General features: G+C 40.9%; 1 protein-coding gene across 9 annotated transcripts in view; it reads left to right on the top strand.

Annotated features, from left to right (window-relative positions):
* The window catches only part of EYA2 (EYA transcriptional coactivator and phosphatase 2), a 127,540-nt gene extending 106,519 nt beyond the window's left edge, over window positions 1-21,021 (top strand). For 8 of the 9 annotated variants that reach the window (XM_081322129.1, XM_081322132.1, XM_081322128.1 and 5 more), the window contains 6 exons: window positions 4,948-5,006; window positions 7,114-7,274; window positions 8,834-8,948; window positions 12,683-12,804; window positions 16,590-16,690; window positions 19,776-21,021. In XM_081322129.1, coding sequence (XP_081178255.1) covers window positions 4,948-5,006; window positions 7,114-7,274; window positions 8,834-8,948; window positions 12,683-12,804; window positions 16,590-16,690; window positions 19,776-19,856 — 639 coding nt within the window. In that variant the 3' untranslated portion in view covers window positions 19,857-21,021. The remainder of the gene's footprint in view (window positions 1-4,947; window positions 5,007-7,113; window positions 7,275-8,833; window positions 8,949-12,682; window positions 12,805-16,589; window positions 16,691-19,775) is intronic. The other variant, XR_014025723.1, reaches the window with a different exon arrangement.
* Window positions 21,022-25,248: the final 4,227 nt, after the last annotated feature.

Raw genomic sequence — 25,248 nt, 5'->3', positions numbered from 1 at the left:
CACATAGTGTTGTGTGTTTTTCCCAAACAACTCAATTTTGGTTTCATCTGTCCACAGTATATTTTGCCAGTAGTGCTGTGGAACATCCAGGTGCTCTTTTGGAAACTTCAAACGTGCTGCAATATTTTTTTGGACAGCAATGGCTTCCTCCGTGGTGTCCTCCCATGTACTCCATTGTTGTTTAATGTTTTCCTTACAGTATTGTAGATGTGTCAACAAAAATGTTAGCATGTGCCAGAGATTTCTGTAGGTCTTTAGCTGACACTCTAGGATTCTTCTTTACCTCATTAAGCATTATGCACTGTGCTCTTGCAGTCATTTTTACAGGACGACCACGCCTAGCGAGAGTAGCAACAGTGCTAAACTTTCTCCATTTGTAGACAGTCTGTCTTACCGTGGACACATGAACATCAAGGCTTTTGGAGATACTTTTGTAACTCCAGCGTCATGCAAGTCAACAATTCTTGATTGTAGGTCTTCTGAGAGCTCTTTTCTGTGAGGCATGGTTCACATCAGACAGTGCTTCTTGAAACCAGTAAACCCAAAACAGGTGTGTGTTTTTAAAAGGCAGGATGGCTGTCAGCAACACATCCAATATCATCACACTGATTGGAGTCAAGGTTGGCTCACTCCTGGCTCCAATTAGCTCTTGGAGAAGTCATTAGGCTAGGGGTTCACATACCTATTCCACCCTGTACTGTGAATGTTTCCATCTTATGTTCAATTAAAACATGACAACAGCTAATGTTTGTGTAGTATTATTTTAAGCAGACTGTTTTTCTATTGTTGTGACTTACATGACGTTTAGAGCGCATTTTATGGCCAATTCATGCAAAACTCCACGTAATCCCAAAGGGTTCACATACTTTTTCTTGCAACTGTATATCATATTATTTGGCCCTTAATTCCATGCTAATTAGAGGCTTAAATCAAAGATAATTTGGCTCAGAGCTTGTGATTTTGGATACTAAAACACCAGGGGCAGTAGAAATTGGACAAATACATATCTTCTGATCAATGAGGATCTACAATTCTTTAATTGCAAATATCAAAAGGTTAAAAAAAAGTCCTTTTTTCCCATTTCAGCGAAGAGCCAGTTTGGTCTAGTGTCTAAGGCACCAGGCTAGAAACTAGGAGACTCGGAATTCTAGTCCTGCCTTAAGTATGAAAGCCAGCTGGGTGACTTTGGGCGACTCACTCTTTCTCCACCTCATAGGGTTGTTGTCCAGGAAAACAGGAGGAGGAAGAAGTATTATGTGTGTTTGCTTCCTTAAGTTTAATGTAATAAAGGTGGCATAAAAATCTAATAAATAAATAAATTGCTTATCAGTAAAAGACATGGACATTAATTAAAAAGTTGTGCGTCAGAATCTCATCTCCTTTTTTCTTGTCTGTGTCAAAAGAATGTAAAATTCCCCCCCCCAAAAAAAACCCTCTCATTTCTCACCTCTTAAAAATATCACAGGGAGTGTTTTGAGGCCACGGCGAAAGGACTGGAGATCTGGGGCCATCTGAAGCTCAGGGGGGAGCTGGTTCCATAGGGCTGGCGCTCCCACAGAGAAGGCTCTCCCCCTGGGGGTCGCTAGCCGACATTGTCTAGCCGACGGTACCCTGAGGAGGCCTTCTCTGTGTGAGCGTACTGGGCGATGGGAAGTTGTTCCATTCATACTGAAGTTCCTCAAATTCTGAGCCAGGGAAGTAGTCAACAGTCCCAGTTCATCTGTTTGGCAGTTCTACCGGAGGAAATATTTGGTGAAAACCGATGCCCAAATTCTGGTTACAGTGGATCTCTCAGGATTCAAACTGGATGAGATGTAGGAGACAGCATAGACAGAAATACGTGGGCTAAAACTGAAGGAGAACAGAGCATTTGATCAGAGTATTAAAGGACATGGAAGTTTTTTTGTTTGTTTTTTGAGGGTCATTTTACTGAGCAAAAGTGCTTTCCCCATCAGCTTGCTTTTACTCCTAAAGGATAAATGTATATTTACCTAGAGGAAGAAATGCTTCTGGGAACTTTTGATCAGAGGAAATGGTGAGAGTTCATTAGACTGGTAGACCTGCACTATAATCTAAAAATAAAACAGTGCATTAGATGCTCTGAAGTCCATCAAATCTGGCCTAAAGCAGGAAAGATTTTTGAAAGAAGAGAATACTAAGCATGAAATACGTCACACCACCATCAAGTGGTTTAGGAAGGGATGCACAACTGATTTTATCCCACAAGCACAGTTGTATATTAGTATGTATGAAAGAATTATACGATTGTATGATGGGGATAAGAGGCATCAGATTAGGTTTTCCATCCAGCTCAGATGGCAACATAATCTTTTGTTGTTTCAGTTGTACAGGAAGTTCCTTCAAATATAATCTCAACTTGGTTTTGTATTTTTTTAAATCCCAGTTGACATATTAACTATTTCATTAGTTAAATCAGTTTGCCTCATTGGAATAAACTGTGTTTTAGTTAAAAACAATACTTTAAATCAGGGCTGGAGAACCGACCCATTAATTCTTTGTAGGTCCCCCCTCCCCCTCCCCAGTACTTCCCAATTCTGCAAAAGAAATTCAACAACATATTGGTCTTGTTTTGGTGGTGTGGGGTTTTTTTAGTTCTTTTGACTTTTTTACCTCTGGAAATTTCATCCTTTGGGATTTCTGCAGATTAAAGTTATTTGAATTTGAATTCAAATCCTTTGGGATTGAAACAGCCTAGAAATAATGTTAAGTAAATAAAATTAATAAAACTTAAGTAGGGATCTCTGATCATATTATATAATGGTGTATTTGCTTATGTCTGCACATCTAATGTTTTGTTAAGTCCAGTAAATTATTTAACTAGCAAATACAAAATTTACTGTTTGTGATTGATACCATTGAAATCATTCTGATGCTTGTTAGTTGAATCCACAGTTTTATGGTTTTCTTCTTTCAAAATGTTGATTTGAACCTGATAAATTATTTGAATTTGGTTAACCTATGATTCCTCCTTATTGATAAAATCCAAGGTTTTATCTGAGTATACGCTCTCTCTTGTTGAGTTACTTTCATTAATTCACATTTGATTACCCAATGAAATGCTTTAAATATTAAGACATAGTAACACATGCTTTGGGAGACCACAAGTAGTATCTGTGGTCTTAACTGCCCACGTGGCCAGCATGAGGTCCACTAATCAAATAATTCTGTAAGATCTTAGCATATCAACCAAAGCTAACAGATGTGAATCCTGCACGTGGAAATAACTTATTACCACTCTATATTTGAGAAAAACTTGAGCTTTACATTCAGTCACCCAGATGTTCACTTCTTCCTGCCTTCCTCAACAAGTCTCAAAAGCAAAATCTGCAAGAATGAAAAATTAGTCTGGTAACATAGTAATGGAGTAAAACTATGATCTGCTTACTTACCTTGTCCAGTTTTGCTGTCTTTTGCCCAGTAACATGATAGTATCAATCAGCAGTGGACTATGAGGTAGTGTCTCACCAAGTGTCATGGTACTTTATTAAGTCAGAAATGTGATCGCTACTTTTGTCAAATTTTAGCATAGAGAACAGTTCATTCACAAATGAAAAAAACAGATCTTCCTCAAATACCTTTCCCCTGACCGAGCTGTGCTGCTCAGAGCAACTGAAGTTGAGTGGGCTGCGACAATATTGTTTCAATGTGGCTTACATATTTCATATGAATGGTTGTGAATGGTTTTATCATTTTGGAAAGCCTGGGAGCGTGATTATAGAAATGTGCTTTTAATTGTCTCAAAAGTGCTTTTAATTCCATTTTGTCAGGCCAGGTTTGTACAGTCAGCCCTGACTTAATATGCAGCCTGAATGAGATTGAGGAAGAAAGGAACTATAGATATAACAATCAGTATAGAATTGCTGTGTCAGATTTGCTGTGACTTAATATGCAGCCTGAAAGAGATTGAGGAAGGAAGGAACTATAGATATAACAATCAGTATGGAATTGCTGTGTCAGATTTGCCCACAGCAAAAACATTTTTATCTTTTAAAGTGTGTGGTAGAACTAAAGTGAATTTTGAGTTTTTAACACAGAGAATTCTCTAAGTCTTAAAATGTTTCTAAGAAAGTCCAACAAGGTGCACATGTAAAAGTACACCGTTTCTCTGAATTAGAAATTGTATGTATATGCATATACAGTATAGTACAAGTAGTCCTAACTTACCAACTGCTGTTGGAACTGGCAACTCTGTTGCTAAGCAATGGAATCATAAAGTGAAAATCACATGACTGTGCCTGACTTACAATGTTAATTCATCAGTTCTGGCTGAGACTGTTAAGTGAATCATTAGGGGTCATTAGGTCTGATATCACCTGACCATGACTTGCAACTTCTTGAAGTCTTTTCCATTGACTTCGCTTCTCAGAAGCCAGCTGTGAAGGTAGCAACCATCAGAAATACATACCTGTTGCCAAGTGCCTTAATTGCAATCATGTGACTTGTAGGGATACTGAGATGGCTGCAGTTTCAAGGACTGGTCATAAAACATCTTTTTCAACAGTGTTGTAACTTGGGTCATTGAATGAGTAGTCAGTAAGCAAGGACTACCTATAACGGCAGTTCTAGCATCATAATTTCTGTTCTATCCCTATTCTCATTCTTTAGCATGTTATGTGGACTCACCCACTTGGGCTTGTAAAACTGTGTTTTATATAGAACATTTATATTTAAGTTATTTTATTTATTTTCTTGTTCTTTTATTGCATGGAATGAATAGAAAACAAGTGACTTTATTGTATATGAGAATTATTGAGTTTAACCATATAACATTACAGAAATGCTGAATCTAAATGCTGCTTGAAATCTGATTACTGTAATCGGAACAGAAATCTTCTCTCGGCATAGCTTCTATTGCATTAAAACACTCCATTGTTGTTTTTCATAATGCAATATTTGTTTCCTGACTATTTCTGGAATGATTTTCAGGACTGTGACCAGATACACATAGATGATGTATCGTCAGATGACAATGGACAAGATTTAAGGTAAGACATTCCAGTCTTGAAGAATTCAGTGTTACTAGCCTTATATACAGTATTCCTGCCAGGAAGAAAAGTCATGGCATAAATTCATGTTGGGAAATCTTTTGTTTTTGAATATTAGAATTTCTATATTGTGATAAGAAAATTGTTATATTGTGGTCAACAGTGAATTGGTTCAGAAGTGAAATGAATATATCCCTTATATTTTGACTAATCCTCTAGAGTTTGAAAAGCTAAGCAGAATTAGATGATTAATTCTGATAGGAGCCCATCAGGAAATGCCAGCACTACAAACTAGACTAGAAATGTTTTTAAAAAATCCCAGAAGAAGGCAATGACAAACTACTTACATATTGTTTCCCCAGTAAAATGTACAGAATCTCCATAAAATTAGCAGGAGTCAAATGTGACTTGAAGATTTGAGTAAAATGACTATTTGTTTTATTTTATTTATTTTTATTTTATTTTATTGGATTTATATACCGCCCTTTCCCGAAGGACTCAGGGCGGTTTACAGGGTATTTAAAACAAAAATCGATACAAAAGTTAAAAACAATTTAAAAAGATTAATCAAATCCCTGTAAAAAATAAAAACCCCAATTAAAATTCTCAGCCTGGGCCAGAAAGCTCAAAGAGCCAGGTCTTCAGGTCCCGGACGAAGGTCGGGGGCAGTCCTAAGCTCTGTGGGCAGCTGGTTCCAGAGGGCAGGCGCACCCACAGAGAAGGCCCTCCCCCTGGGTGTTATCCGCCGGCAATCTTTTACCGGCGGCACCCTGAGAAGGCCCTCCCTGTGGGAGCGCACAGGACGAAGGGAACTTGATGCTGGCAGCAGGTGTTCCCTTAGATATCCCGGACCCAAGCCATTTAGGGCTTTATAGGTCATCACCAGCACCTTGAATCTCACCCGGAGGGCAACCGGAAGCCATTTGCTTTTAGTGTGGGTCATATAATGGGAATATTTAAAAAATAGGACTAAAGAGTCAACAACATTGGGACTACTGCGCAATTAACCTTCATTTTTCAAAGCTCAAGACTTGAGCAAGAGTTTTTGAAAACTCATATTTCACTGGCCTTGCACAAAACAACTTACCGTATATACTTGAGTATAAGCCGAATTTTTCAGCCCACTTTTTGGGCTGAAAAATTCCACTTCGGCTTATACTCCAGTCAACGAAAAAAATCTTACCGAGGACTTGTGCGCGGCCGAGGCTTTGGTGCTTCCGGGATCGCGCGCACCTTTCCCAAGCCACCGCCGTCCAGAGACCTGCCGAAGTTTGGGGAGGTTTGGGGAGGTGCGCGCCTCCCCAAACCTCCCCAAACTTCGGCAGGTCTCCGGACGGCAGCGGCTTGGGAAAGGTGCGCGCGATCCTGGAAGCACCGAAGCCTCGGCCGCGCGCAAGTCCTCGGTAAGCTCCAGGCGGTCACTTGCTTCGCGTCTCCTGAGGGAAGGGGGGGCGACTGGAGCGGGCGTGTTTCCTCGCCTGCTGGGCGCCGCGATTTGCCCGGGGAACGCGCGGGCCCCGGATGGCAGCGTGGAGCGAGGAAGCGGACAGCCAGGGCTTCCCCGAGAGCCGCGGCCACACAGAGTATTCCTGTGTATTCAGGCTTGCAAAATGGCGGATCGAGCCTCTGCTGGCGGCAGAGGCTTGCAGAGCGCGGATCCAGCCGGCGGCGGAGGCTTGCAGAACGGCGGATCGGCTTATACTCGAGTCAATAACTTTTTCCAGTTTTGGGGGGTGAAATTGGGGGTCTCGGCTTATACTTGAGTCGGCTTATACTCAAGTATATACGGTACTAGTAAACTGGAATCTTTGTCTTATTGTTTCTTTTTGTCAAATTTGGAAATCTGAGAAGCTTACTGAAGATTTGATACCCTGTACCTACAGTGCATTATGGTACATCTGTTGACAGCTACATCGCTGGCAAAGACAGAACAGCTAGGAGAGAGATGGGAAGGGAAAAACAGCATGAGATTTTTTTTCCTCCTCCGTCCTTAACTTGGCAACGTGTCTTAATTTCTCTTCATTTGTCTTTGCTAGTTTCTCAATCCTAATGGAAAATTAGGTTATTATTTTCACTTCTTCCCCTTCTCTTCCTTCCTTTGCCACAGCACATATAATTTCTCAGCAGATGGTTTTCACAGTTCAAATGCTGGATCAAATCTCTGTCTGGGCTCCGGAGTTCACGGGGGAGTTGATTGGATGAGGAAATTAGCATTCCGCTACCGGAGGGTGAAAGAACTCTACAACACCTACAAAAACAATGTTGGTGGTAAGTGTCTCCTCAACCCATCAGGGAAGTCAGCTTCTCATCTCCCTAAGAATCTGCTTTTCTGTTCTTTAGAGCAAATCAAAGAACACTACGTAATTTAGAGAGAGATGGAAATATCAAAGGAGAAAAATCTTTTATGAATGTCTACTTTTCCTGTGATTCATCTAGTAGAATCAGTGGATTTTTATCATGCTTTCTGTGGTTTGAATATTGGATTGGATTGAAACTAAAGGCTCATGGCTCTCTATTGTGCCTTTTCTTATAAGTTGAAAATGGAGAGATTTAGTGTCTTGAGAAACACTACAAAGTTTTGATTGACCAACACACTGATTGAGCTAGCTAACACAGTACAATGGATAAGTTCACTGAACATGGTTAAACACAATATGTGAACTAGTTCTTAACATTCCCGTTTCTTAAAAAATGGATAAAGCTCTCTGTGTAAGACCTTGAAGATCTTTTTTATTTTCATTGATATTGTTTGTAAAACAATGTAAACTGCTACGATCTTAAAAAATTGTAGATAGTGTACAAAGAATAACAGCAATGAGACAGATAAAATCATATTAAAATTAAATTGTTAAATATTATATTAACAGTTAAACTAAATTGTCTCTTTTTGGTTATACACCAGCATATCAAACTAAAATTATATTAACAATTTCATACCAGTGGCAATAATTCCCACCAATCAGAGGAAAACACCATCGTGGGTTATATTAACAATATCATAGAATACATAACATGGGAAGTAATTATTCCACTTTGTTCTGCCTTGGGCAGATCTCACTTGCAATACTATGTCCAGTTCTGGCACCATGGGCAGTTACAAAGTTGAGCAACTTCTGAGGAGGATGAAGGATCTGGAAAGCAAGTGCTATGAGATGGTTAAATGATCTGGGTAATGTTTAGTCTACACAAAAGACAACTGAGACAAAATATGATAGCAGTCTCCAGCTATCTTAAGACTTGTCTCATAGAAAAGGGAAGGGTGTTATTCTCTGTTTCCCCAAGAACAAACCCTAACAAATGGGCTAAACCGCCAAAAAAGGAGATTCAGCCTAAATATGAGGAAGAATCTCGTGACTGTACAAAGTGTAATCCAGTGAAACAGACTGCCACATTTAATTGTGAGTGCTGCTTTGCTAGATGGTCATCTGTCAGCTAGTCTAATGGATCCTGCACTCAGCCAGAGGTTGGACTAAGGTCACTTAAATTGTATGATCATTATCAAGTATGACTATGCATATATAGATGTAATCCTTGCTTCCTCTCTTTATCAGTGCCATTGTGGGACTTCAGCAAATCACCTCCAAAGTGGATGCTACAGACAGGAATATTATTCCCGTGATCAATTTTATTTCCATTACTGTATTACTCTTGAGATAATTTTTATTTTTAGCCTGTTTTAATTTTAACATTATTAACGTTGGATGACTGGGCCTTTTCCTTTTGAGCTCAAGTTTTCTGGTTCATTCCAACCTGTGATTCCAGGCTTTGCAGAAGCCGTGTACAAGAGATTCCCATGGAACTAGCTACACATATTGCTTCCTTTGTAGGTTTAATAGGAGCTCCTAAGAGGGAAACCTGGCTGCAGTTAAGAGCAGAACTGGAAGCACTCACTGATCTCTGGCTAACACATGCTTTGAAAGCATTGGATTTGATACATTCCCGGTAAGAGTGGCTTAACAAGTTGTTCCCAGGCTGCAAAAGTTTCACTTCTCTCCTGTGTTCTCCAAAGGCACATTAATTTCAAGGACATCTTCATCCAAATTTATGGACATGGGTGGAGGAACTAGTTCCAAAGGTCCCATTCCTGGCTCATTACTTTCCACTTTCTGTGAAAAGCAGGAAAAGAAATAAAAGAAACTGGCTACCCCAACAGGAACACAGTGTCAATGCTATTGAAGTTTTACACCGTTGATATCCCCATTGTGTAATTAACTATGACATATTTCAGTTTCAGACTAGTTTGAGTTCTACAAATTACACAGAGAGAAAAACATTGAAAAGTCTAGTCACTACTACCTGTGTTAATCACTGATTTCATTTGTTGTTGTTGTTAGCTGCGAAGTCGTGTCCGACCCATCGCGACCCTATGGACAATGTTCCTCCAGGCCTTCCTGTCCTCTACCATCTTCTGGAGTCCATTTAAGCTCACGCCTACAGCTTCAGTGACTCCATCCAGCCACCTCATTCTCTGTCGTCCCCTTCTTCTATTGCCCTCGATCTTTCCCAGCATTAGGCTCTTCTCCAGTGAGTCCTTCTTTCTCATTAGGTGGCCAAAGTATTTGAGTTTTAGCTTCAGGATCTGGCCTTCTAAAGAGCAGTCAGGGTTTATCTCCTCTAGGACTGACCGGTTTGATCGCCTTGCAGTCCAAGGGACTCGCAGGAGTCTTCTCCAGCACCATAGTTCAAAGGCCTCAATTCTTTGGTGCTCAGCCTTTCTTATGGTCCAACTTTCACTGCCATACATTGCAACTGGGAAGACCATAGCCTTGACTATACGCACTTTTGTTGACAGGGTGATGTCTCTGCTTTTTAGTGTGCTGTCTAGATTTGCCATGGCTTTCCTCCCCAGGAGCAAGCGTCTTTTAATTTCTTGGCTACAGTCCCCATCTGCAGTGATCTTGGAGCCCAGGAAAATAAAATCTGTCACTACCTCCATTTCTTCCCCATCTATTTGCCAGGAATTGAGAGGGCCAGATGCCATGATCTTGGTTTTCTTAATGTTAAGTTTCAACCCAAGTTTTGCACTCTCCTTCTTCACCCGCAACAAGAGGCTCTTTAGTTCTTCTTCACTTTCTGCCATTAGAGTGGTATCATCTGCGTATCTTAGGTTGTTGATATTTCTTCCGGCAATCTTAATTCCAACTTTTGATTCATCTAGCCCTGCCTTTCTCATGATGTGCTCTGCATATAAGTTAAATAGGCAGGGTGACAGTATACAGCCTTGCCGGACTCCTTTCCCAATTTTGAACCAATCAGTGGTTCCGTGTCCAGTTCTCACTGTTGCTTCTTGACCCGCATATAGGTTTCTCAAGAGACAAATAAGATGGTCTGGTACTCCCATCTCTTTAAGAACTTGCCACAGTTTGTTATGATCCACACAATCAAAGGCTTTAGCATAGTCAATGAAGCAGAAGTAGATGTTTTTCTGGAACTCCCTAGCTTTCTCCATGATCCAGCGTATGTTGGCAATTTGATCTCTAGTTCCTCTGCCTCTTCGAAATCCTGCCTGTACTTCTGGTAGTTCTCGATCCACATACTGCTGAAGTCTAGCTTGTAGGATTTTAAGCATGACTTTACTAGCATGAGAAATGAGTGCAATGGTGCGATAGTTTGAACATTCTTTGGCACTGCCTTTCTTTGGAATTGGAATGTAAACTGATCTTTTCCAATCCTGTGGCCACTGTTGAGTTTTCCAAATTTGCTGGCAAATTGAGTGTAGCACTTTTACTGCACTGTCTTTTAAGATTTTGAATAGCTCAGCTGGAATACTGTCACCTCCACTAGCTTTGTTGTTGCTCAGCTTTTCTAAGGCCCACTTCACTTCACATTCTAGGATGTCTGGCTCGAGGTCAGTGACCAACTCATTGTGATTATCTGGGACGTTAAGCTCATTCTTGTATAGTTCTTCTGTGTAATTTTGCCACCTCTTCTTAATCTCTTCTGCCTCTGTTAGGTCCCTGCCATTTTGGTCCTTTATCATGCCCATTTTTGCATTAAACGTTCCCTTCATCTCTCCAATTTTCTTGAAAAGATCTCTGGTCCTCCCTATTCTATTGTTTTCTTCTATTTCTTTGCACTGTTCATTTAAGAAGGCATTCTTATCTCTTCTAGCTATTCTCTGGAATTCTGCATTCAATTGGGCATATCTATGTTTTTCTCCCTTGCCTTTTGCTTCCCTCCTTTCCTCAGCTATTTGCAAAGCTTCCTCAGACAGCCATTTTGCTTTCTTGCATTTCTTTTTCTTTGGGATGGTTTTGGTTGCTACCTGTTGTACAATGTCGCGAACCTCTGTCCATAGTTCTTCAGGCACTCTGTCTATCAGATCTAATTCCTTAAATCTATTTGTCACCTCTACTGTATATTCAACAGGGATATGATTTAATTCATACCTGACTGGCCTAGTGCTTTTCCCTACTTTCTTCAGTTTAAGCTTAAACTTTGCAAGGAGAAGCTCATGATCTGAGCCACAGTCAGCTCCTGGTCTTGTTTTTACTGACTGTATATGCTTCTCCATCTTTGGCTGCAGAGCATATAGTCAATCTGATTTCTGTGTTGACCGTCTGGTGATGTCCATGTGTAGAGCCGTCTCTTGGGTTGTTGGAAAAGAGTGTTTGCTATGACCATCGTATTCTCTTGACAAAATTCTATCAGCCTGTGCCCTGCTTCATTTTGTACTCCAAGGCCAAACTTGCCTGTTATTCCAGTTATCTTTTGGCTTCCTACTTTAGCATTCCAATCCCCCATGATGATAAGGACATCATTTTTTGGTGTTAGTTCTATAAGGTGCTGTAGGGCTTCATAGAACTGGTCAATTTCATCCTCTTCAGCACTGGTGGTTGGGGCATAGACTTGGACTACTGTGATATTGAATGGTTTGCCTTGGATTCGAACTGAGATCATTCTGTCATTTTGAGGATTGTATCCCAGTATTGCTTTTCCTACTCTTTTATTGACTATGAAGGCTACTCCATTTCTTCTGAGGGATTCTTGCCCGCAGTAGTATACCTGATGGTCATCTGAATTAAATTCACCCATTCCTGTCCATTTTAGTTCGCTGATACCTAAGATGTCGATGTTCAGTCTTGTCATCTCTTGTTTGACCACGTCCAGCTTTCCTTGATTCATGGATCTTACATTCCAGGTTCCTATGGAGAAAAAATCTTTACAGCATCGGACTTTCCTTTCACCACCAGACACATCCACAGCTGAGCGTCCTTTCGGCTTTGGCCCAGTCGCTTCATTCTTTCTGGCGCTACTAGTACTAGCCCTCTGCTCTTCCCCAGTAGCATATTGGACGCCTTCCGACCTGAGGGGCTCATCTTCCAGCGTCATATCGTTTTGCCTTTTGGTACTGTCCATAGGGTTTTCATGGCAAAGATACTGGAGTGGGTTGCCATTTCCTTCTCCAGTGGATCACGTTTTGTCAGAACTCTCAGCTATGACCTGTCCGTCTTGGGTGGCCCTGCACGGCATAGCTCATAGCTTCATTGAATTACGCAAGCCCCTTCGCCACGACAAGGCAGTAATCCATGAAGGGGACTGATTTCATGGGACTTAACAAACCTTACATGCTATTTCATTTAATATAAGATACCGTAGAAAAACAAAAGTGCTTGTTCCAGAAAGGAAAAGGCACACTGTAACCGATTTTTTTGATGCTGCTTCCTGTCCTGCAGGCCTAACTGTGTAAATGTTTTGGTGACTACAACTCAGCTTATCCCAGCACTTGCAAAAGTTCTGTTGTATGGACTAGGTGTTGTCTTCCCCATCGAAAATATTTATAGTGCAACCAAGACAGGTAAGAACAGTCTAGGGAAAATACAGGTTTGTAACTATTGTTTTATTAATATTCAACATTGGACTGTCAATAGTAATTTGATTTTAAAATTATAGGAACAATGACATCCATTCTCTTGCATAATTTAAATCCCACCTCAAGTACTATATCCTGGTATTACAGGTTCAAAGAAGGGCAATGAAAATGATCGTGGATCTGAAAACCTGTGAGAGAACTGGATATGTTCAGCCATGAGTACTGCTGATTGTTCAGAGATTTATTTTATTTTATTCGATTTAGGCACTGTCCATACTGTTCCTGGGCACTGTACAATAAAAGCTAATAAAATACAAAACAATATAGTACATTAACAAAGGAATAAAAAAGGAAATAAAGAATGGATAGTAAATCCCGCTAACAACCTTTACAGCCCCAGACATTTCCATCACAGGTTCAACTAACCTAACTCAAGGCTTGAGAGAAGATCCAGATTCCCTCTCTCTCAATATATGCATTTGGGATATAGTTCTCTGAGTACAAGAAGGCCAGAATCTATTCTCTACTGTTCCAAAGTGCAAGATGTAAAATAATAGTCCTTTTACTAGTTACTGGATAGTTGGTAAAAGCTAATAATATGAGCAATGGAATCAATTATTTAAAATAGTACAGGTAGTCCTCGACTTCTAACAGTTTGTTTAGTAACTGTTCAAAGTTACAACGGCACTGTAAAATGTGACTTATGACCGTTTTTCATAGTTACGACTTTGCAGCATCCCCATGATCATATGATCAAAATTTGGATTCTTGACCACTGGTTCATATTTATGACCTTTTTCCCAGGAACATGTGATCACCTTTTATGACCTTCTGACAAGCGAAGTCAATGCGGAAGATTCACTTAACAACCAGGTTACTAATTTATGAACTGCAGTGATTCTCTTAACAACTGTGGCAATAAAAGTTGTAAAATGGGGCAAAACTCAGTTAAAAATGTCTTACTTAACAACAGATATTTTGGGCTCAATTATAGTCTTAGGTTGAGGACTACCTGTATTGGATTCTGATGTCTTGAAGGCTTTCTAGCACAGTGCAGATAAGTATTTGTTGATGGTTCTTAATCAGGCTACCTGAATGAAATTGGTATTAGTGATAGTCCCTTTTACCCAGATGATTTGGGAATTTATTGTTCTAGTTATGCAGATGCAGATTTTCAAAATTATTACACAACACTTCATTATCATTATACAATTTAGATACCTCTAGCCAATGGCGCAGAGCTTGCAGTTGGCGAGCCAGAAACCGGTGCAGGACGGCGGGAGGGTGAGGGTGGCAGACAGGCCGAGGCAGCGGCAGGCATCGCAGGCCAGGCACTCCAGGGCGGCTATGTAGGCGCACAGGGCAAGGAGGCAGCGGCATAGATCCCGCACCAGGTAGGCCACCAGCTGGCCCAGCCCGTGGAAACTCAGCCACCCGCCATGCCCCACCTCCGGAGGCCGAAGCCGCCCTGCCAGCGCTGCCTTCGCCTGCCCCGTGCAGCCCCACTGTCTAGAGCAGGCCCCATGACTCCCACAGCACCAGCCGCAATGCACACAGATGGTGCAGAGCTTGCAGTTGCCGAGCCAGATGCTGGGGTGGGGTGGCAGGAGGGCGCGGGTGGCGGACAGGCCGAGGCGGCAGCAGGCATTGCAAGCCAGGCACTCCAGGGTGACCACATAGGTGCACAGGGCAAGGCGGCAACAGCGCAGGTCCAGCACCGGGTAGGCCACCAGCTGGTCCAGCCCATGGAAGGTCAGCCGCCCGCCATGCCCCATGCGTGCCACCTCCACGCCCAGTGCCTGCAGCCACCCTGCCAGACCCATGTAGAACGGGCCCTGCAGCTGCCACAGCACCATGGCGTTGCCGTTCCCGTCTCCTCCAGGTATCTTCAGGACTACCGTTAAAAAGAGGTGGAGAGGGAAATCGTGTCCACCAGGGTGGACTTGACAAATGCGAGTTATTTGAGGAGGGGGTCTCTTTGCCACTGGGTTTTCTCCTTCTGACTTGTGGTCAGCCTGGCTGACACGAGGTGAGCACGAGGCAGGCGCGCACATGTTTTCCGTGCTTTGGTGCCAGGCTCTCCATGCCGCAGTGCGGCATGGAGAGTCTGGCTGATATGGGTGAGCACGAGGCAGGAGTGCACATGGACTCGCTTTTTCAGCAGGTCAGAATTAAGTGCTGCTCCCCACCTCCCACTCCTGGTCCTCTCTTACTTACAACTAGGAGATGGTGTAGTTAGGTAGCAGGGAGGGGTGCAAAGTTCCTGCCAACTCGCCTTTGTTGCAGACAACTTGCATGTGCAATGTTTGCCAGCTGGGTCTTTTGGCGCGCTCAGCAGCAATTCCTATTGTCTTTCAAAAGCCAATAGAGGGAGTAGCACAACTTTTGCAAAAGTTGAAAAAATCCATCAAAAAAAGGTGCCAGAACTCCGTTCTGAGCGTTCTATGGAAAAAAAAAGCCCTGCCTCTAGCAGGGCTTATAATGGTGGGACTCAGAGTTGTTACTTTTGCTGTCCCTTTGTAGAGACTCCATTATTTGCTCAGGCTTAAGATAGTATAAAAAAGCAGCAGTTCATATGGATGATAGTTATATCAGACAGAGATAAATAATGTGGCATAGCTAATTGCTCTCATTTTGGATGAAAATATGACTAACAATAAGTAATACATAGAATAACAGTTTCAATCCACAGTTTGTTTAATTGGTTAGTAAATAATTGGATTGTAATTTATGTACAGAAATATTGACAGGGCTGTGTATCAAAGGTTTTATTTGAATCTTCTTTTACAAGCAATATCTATCTTAGAGCGTCTCTTCTTCCTCTCATTTCCATTTGTATTTTATTATGGAAATATATGGGATCCCATCCTTTGATGCAATGAAAATAGATGCATGAGCCCATCCCTGAAAACTCATGGAAAGAACAAACAGTTGCTCTAGAAATTTATTTATGTATTTTATTTATCTTCCGCCTTTATTTTTACAAGTAACTTAAGGCACCTACCTCCTCCTATTTTACTTACAACAATCCTGTGAAATGAAATTGAGCCAAGACTGACCCAAGACTAGCTTTCATGGTTGGGGGGACTTTAACTCACTGACGCTTGCTTTCTAGTCTAGTGCCTTAACCCTTAGACCAGGGGTCCCCAACCCCTGGTGCATGGACCGGCACTGGTCCGCAGCATGCCAGCAAGTGGGCAAAGCCCACATGCAGGCAGCACATGAAACCACGTCCCCTCTGGTCCACGGAAAAACCTTTCTCCGTGGAACTGGTCCCTGGTGCCCAAAAGGTTGGGGGCCACTGCCTTAGACCAAACTGGCTCTTTTTGTCAGAATAGAAAGGCTGATATACATTATTATTTTATTATTATTATTATTATTATTATTATTATTATTATTATTATTATTATTATTATTATTATTATTATTATTATTAATTTAATTTGTATACCGCCCTTCTCCCGAAGGACTCAGGGCGGTGAACAGGGCAATACATAATAAAAACAAGATACAAAAATTAAAAATTATTAAAAAGTAATTAAACAGCAATGCCCGTAATAAATTAGTACAGATTAAAAGTTAAGACCAATTTATAAAACCCAACCCCATCCCATCAGGCCAGGCCAGCTTGTTCAAAAAGGTGGGTTTTAAGATCGCGCCGGAATAATTAATAATTAATGAATGAAGCAATCAAAGAAATAAAATCAAGGCTTAGTTTTAGCTCTCAATTCTGTTGCAAGGATATTTAATGCTTGTCCTTTCTTATACAGGGAAAGAAAGCTGTTTTGAAAGGATAATGCAGAGGTTCGGGAGGAAAGCTGTGTACATTGTAATAGGAGATGGTGTTGAAGAGGAACAGGGGGCCAAAAAGGTATAGTTTTCCTGCTTAGAATTTCAGTTTATTTAAAAAAAAAGAATAACTTACCTGAAATAAGACAAAAATTCCTTCTCCTTTCTAAGGTATTTGGAAATATTCAATTTTTCAAGTTTGAAAATCCAATAAAGCATTCTAACCAATCTCCGACTGTATATCCTGCTTTCATTTCCCTTGGCATTTATTGAAGCCTTTCCAACAATTTCTGCCTGTTACAGATACTACTCTTGATTAACAGCACCATTGTTGAATACATAAGGTGCAAGATGTATAACCTGTCTTTGCTCATTTCTGCTGCATGATTACACTTCTAAAAGCAAGTGGGAAGGACGATTAAATATAGCACCATGAAATGGAAGCTAGCAAAGTAATTTCATAAGACATTAGTTTTCTCTAGTATGCATTATTTTCTTTCTTTTTTCTTTTAACTTATCTGCAGTAACTGAAAAATAACACAAATGGAGACTGAATTTGTGTAACAATACACACACATACACACACATGCAGAAAAAAAATTCATATAACACAAATGTAAATATCCAACCATGATTGGCAGCAATTTCCACAAAAATAAAACAGATGAATGGTGGATGGTCAGAGTATCAGTGGAGGACATAGTTGGACAGCATGATGGAGGTCCAAGATCTGATCTTCTAATTTTTGAGATGCTAGAAAGTGAAATAACTTTCACAGGGCAAACAGTACCAAAGGAAAGATTTGGATCACTAGTAAAGTACCGGGTAGAAAACTAGAAGAAAAAATTGATACTGTTGGACTTTGGTTCACTCAGTTCACTTCTATTAGAATAAAGAGAAGGAAGGAAGTTATAGAGAAAAAGAGAAGAGCAATTACTTTTCCTTCTCATCCCTCAATTTCAGTCCATCTCCATATTGTTATGAGACCCTGAGAGCTCAGGAAAACTCATTCCTTTGGTGGTCTAATGATCCACAGCTCTATACCATTTTGAAACTCTGCACCAATCTCTTGGGACCCCTTTCTCCCATTTCTAGTTTTCTCTATACCAGATGTGTAGATTTCACTTTCCTCAGTTTTCTGTCTTTGGCCACAACAGTGTTTTACGATCCAGGCATTTCTCAAGCAAATGTAGTGGTTCACCAAGAGTTAAAGAAGGTCTACAAGGGATAGATGAAAAGTGGATGATAAGAGTGAGGCCTCAGACGGCTTCTTTGGACTTCAGAAAGCAACTGGGTCAGTGCACATGATTGCATCAAAGGCCACCAGGCCTTAACAGAAGAGTTAAGCAATACCTTTTGCAAGTCTGCTCCAAGAGGCCCCTTTGCTGGTGTCGCCTGCTTTAAGCCTCCTTCCCATTAACAGGAAAGCATTCTTCACTGGATCTGTCAGGGCCTTTGATTGATAGTGATCATTAGCACGGTGGCTACACACCTGAGCTTTATAAACCCATGGGAAGGGAGGGCACCTTTCACTGCCTCCCCAGCAGCACTGATGGTATCTCAGCCTGAGTGAGTCATTTCTCTTCACCTGTCGCCCCTATGATAAATTGATAGCAACTAAGTAGCAGGTGTGGCTGAACTGCCAACATCTCCTCTTTTCAGAGAAATTAAAATAGATATTTTAAAGAGAAACAAAGCCACATGGAAACAGCAGATGAGTGTATGGATGAGATTCACCCTCTTTTTTTTTAAGCAAAAGCTGTTTTCTAATCATTCTTTTTATGTTATCACTCACCAATTTCATCTAACAGATTATATGAAATTATTTCGTCTTACCACCACCATCTACATCAGAGATCCACGTACCTGAGCAGAGATTTGATTTTCCTCAGTCTAAGTTGAACATTCTTCTTTCTGTCTAACTAGTTTCCCACTTTTTATGAATTAATGCATTGTTATGCAGTGGCAGCTCAGGTCAACGAACAAGAATAAACTGATTAATTGACATGAAAATTCTGTGGTTCAGTCATGAGTAAGCTGGCTTTAGACTTGCTTTAAATGGTGCATCCATTGCTGAAATTGACACAAAATTCAGTTTTGAATTGTCCTGAGACAATAAATTCCTTCGTTTTTAATAAGTAGATAATATTAGTGTGCATCAACTGGCCCTTGCATAATAAAGTACAACATGTACATGTAGAGTACAACAATTGGACCAGTATTTTTCAACTTGTTGTTAACTACATGTGCTAAGATTATTGCTACCAAAATTCAGTTATGAACCCTGGATGCTGTAAATCCAGTACCTCTGGAAGACATCAGATTAGGGAAGGCTGGTTTTTATCCCTATGCAACAAGCATATAACAGGTCAAAGCTAATATATAGTTAGATCTACACATTGCTTAAATGGTTTGTGATTTATCTACCTAGCACTGAAAGAGGTGAAACAAAATGCAATACACACTACTTGTTTAGGAAAACTGAAAGCTGAAAACAAAAATGAAACAGTTGTTTGCCAAAGTTCTGTATTTTGATAATAGGTTCCAATTGGTCTCCTGTACCTTACTTTGAAATTGTAGTAGAAGGGTCAAGTGTTTTCCAGGTAGATTGGAACAAATGTTGGTGTACGTATTTAGGACATATTCTCTTTGAAGTTAAAAACAGCTTGATCCTTCTGCATTTGGCTTTCTCAAAATGTCTACAAAACAAGAAATCAAGGCCATCTTACAATATATTTACCCTTACCCCAAAAGATAGCAATTTGCAATTTGGTATTAGAATTCTCTACTTTTTTGTCTTAGGTACCAAAATGCAGCTCTGATGCATGTAGTAGGAACCTTTTCAACCTGACCTGTTTCACATGGGGCTCAACAGTAGAGGAAACATTTCTGAAATCACTGAGGGATATGTTGTATGAATGGGATCTGAGAAAATAGTTTCATTGTCTTTTTATAGATCATTAAAGTAATTCATGACAATTGGTCTTGTTTCCTTCCACACACACCTCTGTACATTATTATTTTCTGTTTCTCAGATTGCCTTACAATAATCATGTAATTCCACATGATTTAAGTTTGATTATTATATTAAGATTATGACTATTTGACTAATCAGTCAGAAAACATATTCTGAACTTCTTTCTTCTTTTTAAAATGCATTGTTTTAGCACAACATGCCTTTCTGGAGGATCTCCTGCCATGCTGATCTCGAGGCTCTACGGCATGCACTTGAGCTAGAATATTTGTAGCAAATCCAGATGTATCTGCAGCAGCCTTCTGATCACTGAAGACGCCATCTATTTTATTGGCATTTTATGCTATCCATTTCTGGAATGGAGAACCTTCAAATGAAAAAACCTGCATCAGAAGCTCAGAATATTCACATCCTCTTTTGAACAATGGAGGAAAAGCATTGAAATTTCTTAAAAGCTGGATGCTTATAACTGAATGGAACTTTTGCATTGTACATAGCTCCTAGGCATGCAGAAGACCAGCTGTTGGTTTATTTGATAGTGGTTTTTTTCTTTCTTTAATAAATGGATAAAAGTTGGGAAGACATGACATGGAGTTTCTACACAAATAGGCTGGACAGTTATCAGTCTGAATCAGTTTCTGAAGGGGGAAAAAAGATTGAAATGTGTGGGTTGTTTTTTTTTTGTATTTTTAATTTATGAACTAATACTATTACTCCAATGTTAAGCTCAATATTTGTGTTTGTATCTACTGGGTTGGATGGACTCAGCCCTTTCTAATTTAATATCTTTTTTCTCCAGGGTAAACTTTGGGGGGGACAATCATAATAGTGTACATTTGAAATGAGCACATTTGGGATTGTCAGTCTAAGAAGTAGAGCTAGTTATAGAGAACAGTGGCATGTAGTCTTCACACATGCCTACATAGGCTACCACCTGATTTTCTCATGTTTGAGAGGAGAAATTACCTTATGGTGAGCGAATGGCAATAAAACTATGTTTACAATATAGGGCTAAATGTTGAGTTTTTGATATGGGTTACTGATTTTCTAGTTTTTTCCTCTGGAGAAATCCTTGTAAAGGTCTGCTTAAATATAGCCAGTAATTCCATAATAATTGTTTAAACAATGATGTAAATTTTAAAACCAAAGGTTTTCTAGAGTTGTTTGGGGTTTAGAATCTCTACCATCTAAATCTTGAGCGAGCTCCCATACTTTCAAGAATTCTGTAAAAAAAAATCATCTAGTGCAGAGTTCCCCAAACTTTCCAGCTTTCCTGACGAATGGGGGAGGGGAGAGGGGATGGTTCCACATACACACACATGCAGCTCCATTTGCATAAGCAGTAGGGATGCTTGCCCACTGCTCATGCAAGTGGGGATGCAGGTGCATGCACATCCCGCCACTTATGCATCCCGGTTCCAAATGGCTCACAGTCCAGTATTGTGCCACGACCTATGATCTAATGCAGCTTTTCCCATTAATATAACAGCAGTAACTGAAAAAAGTGTCAGGCAATTCCCTTCTATAGTTTTAGAAAAAAAGGAAGCTATATATTAAATGGAAAATAAATGCTAGAACACCAAATACTTTATTCAGATATTAAAACAAAGTCTATTTAACCAAGTCTTATTTCTTCAATAACTAATCAGAAGTCTCTTCTGTGACAGAAGACCATGCATGCTTTTCTTTTTTGGAACCATGCTAAAAGAAGTAGCCTCTTATGGAAGCACCAGCATAGATTCAATTATTCAACTCAACACTTCTAAGTTAAAAATGCATGGAATGTGTTCTATTAGCAATAGCAATAGTACTTAAACTTATATACCACTTATATACCATTCGTAGCTGGCTGACAGGCCGTACTCAGCGTGTGGTCCTCCATGGAACTGCATCTACATGGAAGGAAGTGTGTAGTAGGGTGCCCCAGGGCTCTGTTCTGGGCCCAGTGCTCTTCAATATTTTCATTAACGATTTGGATGAGGGGATAGATGGGGAACTCATCAAATTTGCAGATGACACCAAGCTGGCAGGAATAGCCAACACTCCAGAAGATAGGCTTAAAATACAGGAGGATCTGGACAGACTCGAACACTGGGCGCTATCTAACAAAATGAAATTCAATGGTGAAAAAAGTCAGGTTCTACATTTAGGCAGGAAAAATCAAATGCACAGGTATAGTATAGGTGGTACCTTGCTCAATAGTAGTAACTGTGAGGGGGACCTCGGAGTCCTAGTAGACGATCACTTCAATATGAGCCAGCAGTGTGCTGCAGCTGCCAAAAAAGCCAACACAGTGCTAGGCTTCATTAACAGAGGGATAGAATCAAGATCAAGTGAAGTACCAATACCACTTTACAATGCTTTGGTAAGGCCACACCTGGAATACTGCATCCAGTTTTGGTCACCACAATGTAAAAAAGATGTTGAGACTCTAGAAAGGGTACAGAGAAGAACAACAAAGATGATTGGGGGAATGGAGGCTGGAATTGGGTATGTGTAGTTTAACGAAGAGAAGTGACATGATAGCAGTGTTCCAATATCTCAGGTGCTGCCACAAAGAAGAGGGAGTTAAGCTATTCTCCAAAGCACCTGAAAGCAGGATAAGAAGCAATGGATGGAAACTAGTCAAGGAGAGAAACAACCTAGAACTAAGGAGAAACTTCCTGACAGTTAGAACAATTAACCAGTGGAACAACCTGCCTCCCAAAGTGGTGAATGCTCCAACACTGGAAGTTTTTAAGAAGAGACTGGACAGCCATTTGCCTGAAATGGTATAGGGTTTCCTGCCTGAGCAGGGGGTTGGACTAGATGACCTCCAAGATCCCTTCCAACATCATCATCATCATCATCATCATCATCATCATCATCATCATTATTATTATTATTATTATTATTATTATTATTATTATTATTATTATTTTATTACTTCATAGTGCTTTATAGCACATTCTAAGTGGTTTTACAGAGTCAGCATATTTCCCCCAACAATCTGGGTCATCATTTTACCCATCTTGGAAGGCTGAGTCAACCTTGAGCTAGTCAGGATCAATCTCCTGGCAGTGAGCAGTGAGTTAGACTGCAATACGGCATTCTAACCAGCTCTTGCCATACATTAACCTTGCTACTGTACTTGAGTTTTCAGTACTTAATTGGCTAGAGATGATTTGCACACTCCATAGTGTTAGCTAGATCTACCTTGCCTCGAGGATGGCAATTAAAGTATTATTCTGTGTGGGATTTCTCCATCACTCACTATAGTTTACTGCAGCATCCCACAATCTTGTTTCCTCCAGATGTATTGAAATAGTAACTCCCAAAATTTGCAGCAAGCATTGTTAACATACTGTATCTGGAAAATATTTATCCAGTTAAACTTAACATAATTCACTATTATTTCCATATTATCCTCTGTTCGAGACTAAAAATTTGAAATTTTTTTTGTTGGAGAAGTAAAAGAAGAAAACTTGAGTTACTCCAAGCATCAACAGGTGGAGTCAGCTATGCCATTTCTTTGGGAATTATCAGGTTTTGGGAACCCGGTTTTACTGAAGACAGGACAATGACATTAAAGAATAATTATATGAGTTGAACAGCATACAAGTTTAATAAATTATTATTTTACTATGGGGAAAAAAACACTTCCAATGGGGTTTGAGCTGTTAGAGAAAAGATTTGGGAGACCTTTCAATACTGATACTGGGTGATCACTATGATAAAAGATCCAAGTATTCTCCCTGACATGAATTTAGCAGAGTTATTCAAAACACTTGACACAGTTGGATAAGAATCTGCATATTAGAAGGAGGCCCTCTGGGACAATGAAAATGATCACAGAGATACAAATCCTTCTCTACAAGAAAAGATTAGAACATTTGTAGCTCTAGTTTGTGGGGGGAGGAAGCAATTTGTGGAAGGGGAATGTGAAGGTGTATAAAGAAAATGAGCATGATATAGAAGAAGTAGACAAGAAAATGTTTTTCCCCATCTCAGAGTAAGACCAGGAGTTATCCTATGAAGCTGATTGGAAGAAAGGATGAATAGTTTGCACATAACATAATCTATGGAATCCATTGCCATAGGATATGGTGATGGTCACTAACTAACTTGGATGACTTTAAAATGGTACTGGATACATTCATGGAGGGCAGATTTATCAAGGGCCATTGGGGATGGTATCTTTGTTATTTTCTGGTGTTTTGTTTTTCTGCAGGGGGTGGGTGGGTTGGAGAAGAACCATCTTCCAACTACCAGTTGTATGGGAACAATGATAAGAGACAGTTGTGTCTCTGTTGTAGCATGGGTGACTGTGTGGAGACAATGAAGAGACAGCATTGTACGAAATGCCTTTATTGATTACAAGCTGGAACTACTTACCCCCCCACCTCTGGTGCCCCTTATAGTTACTGCAACCCCAGAAGCCAGCCAACCCGGTTGCCCCGTGTTCCCACCGGCCAGGTGACACCCAACCCGGTGCCTTATATTTCCCGCCGGCCAGGATGACCAATCAGGCCGCCTAACCAATGCCACCTGATGTTAAGGTGGCATACACAACACCCCTTCCCCCCAATGCGAACACTACTACTCTAAATTCTAACTACTCCTTGTAAGCCACTCCCCTTCAAGACCTCACATAGTCCTTCAGGTATTCCAGGGGTTTGTGAATCCTAACCAGGTACCTTCCCAGATTCTTCCCAACCACTACTGCACTACACTGAGATGCTTCTACAGATGTTGGCTGACCCGCCCCCTTGTGTCTGTTCTATGTTAAGCTCCAGCTGAGGCCGTTCCTCTGGTACAGAGTCATTGTTGGCTTCCATTGGCACTGTTGGCATTGTTTTTGTAGGTGTTGGCCTTGCTGCTTGATGAGCTGCTTCCGGCAGTGGTGGTTCCGAATGATCTTGGAACGGTTTTACCCGCCGTCCCTTGGGCTTCTGCTGTGTATAGCCTTCTTGTTGTTGTTGTTGAAGTTGCGGGAGGTTCTCCGGTGCCCTCTTTCTAAGCTGGTCAATATGTCTTCTTACCAGCCGGTCCCCTTCCCCCAACAACGTATGACAACGGCCCAATTTTGTCCACCACCACCCCTTGCATCCACTTCTCTCCCACCCCGCAGTTTCTGGTCCACACTAAGTCCCCTACAGATAATGTCCTGGCTGTGTTGGGCTGTTCTGTCTCAGCGGCCACTCTGTCTGGGTGAAGTCTGTCCAATCTAGTTATCAATCTCCTTCCCCAGCGCAACTCAGCTGGGCTCTTACCTGTCACTGTGCATGGTGTAGTGTGTTGAGCCAACAAGAATTGCACTAGTCTCTGATGCCAATCACCAGCTATAATTCTTCGCAGTGCGTCTTTTGTAGATCTTACATTTCTCTCAGCCAAGCCATTACTGGACGGGTGGAAAGGTGCAGCCATTGTGTGTCTAATAGAGTTGGCCTTGAGGAAGTCCTGGAATTCGGTAGATGTAAATTGAGGGCCATTATCAGATACGATTACATCACGTAACCCATGTGTGGCAAAGAGCCCCCTCAGCACCCGTATGGTCTTAGCGGACGTCATACTTTTCACAGGAACCACCTCTAACCACCTAGAGTAGCTGTCAACAACCACTAAGAACAATTGTCCTTGGAAAGGCCCAGCGTAGTCAATGTAAACCCTGGACCATGGGTTGTGAG

This window comes from Vipera berus (genome assembly GCF_964194415.1).
Source record: "Vipera berus genome assembly, chromosome: 3".
Lineage (NCBI taxonomy): Eukaryota > Metazoa > Chordata > Lepidosauria > Squamata > Viperidae > Vipera > Vipera berus.
Note: the sequence above shows the minus strand (reverse complement) of the source record. Positions and strands in the feature narration are given on the sequence as shown.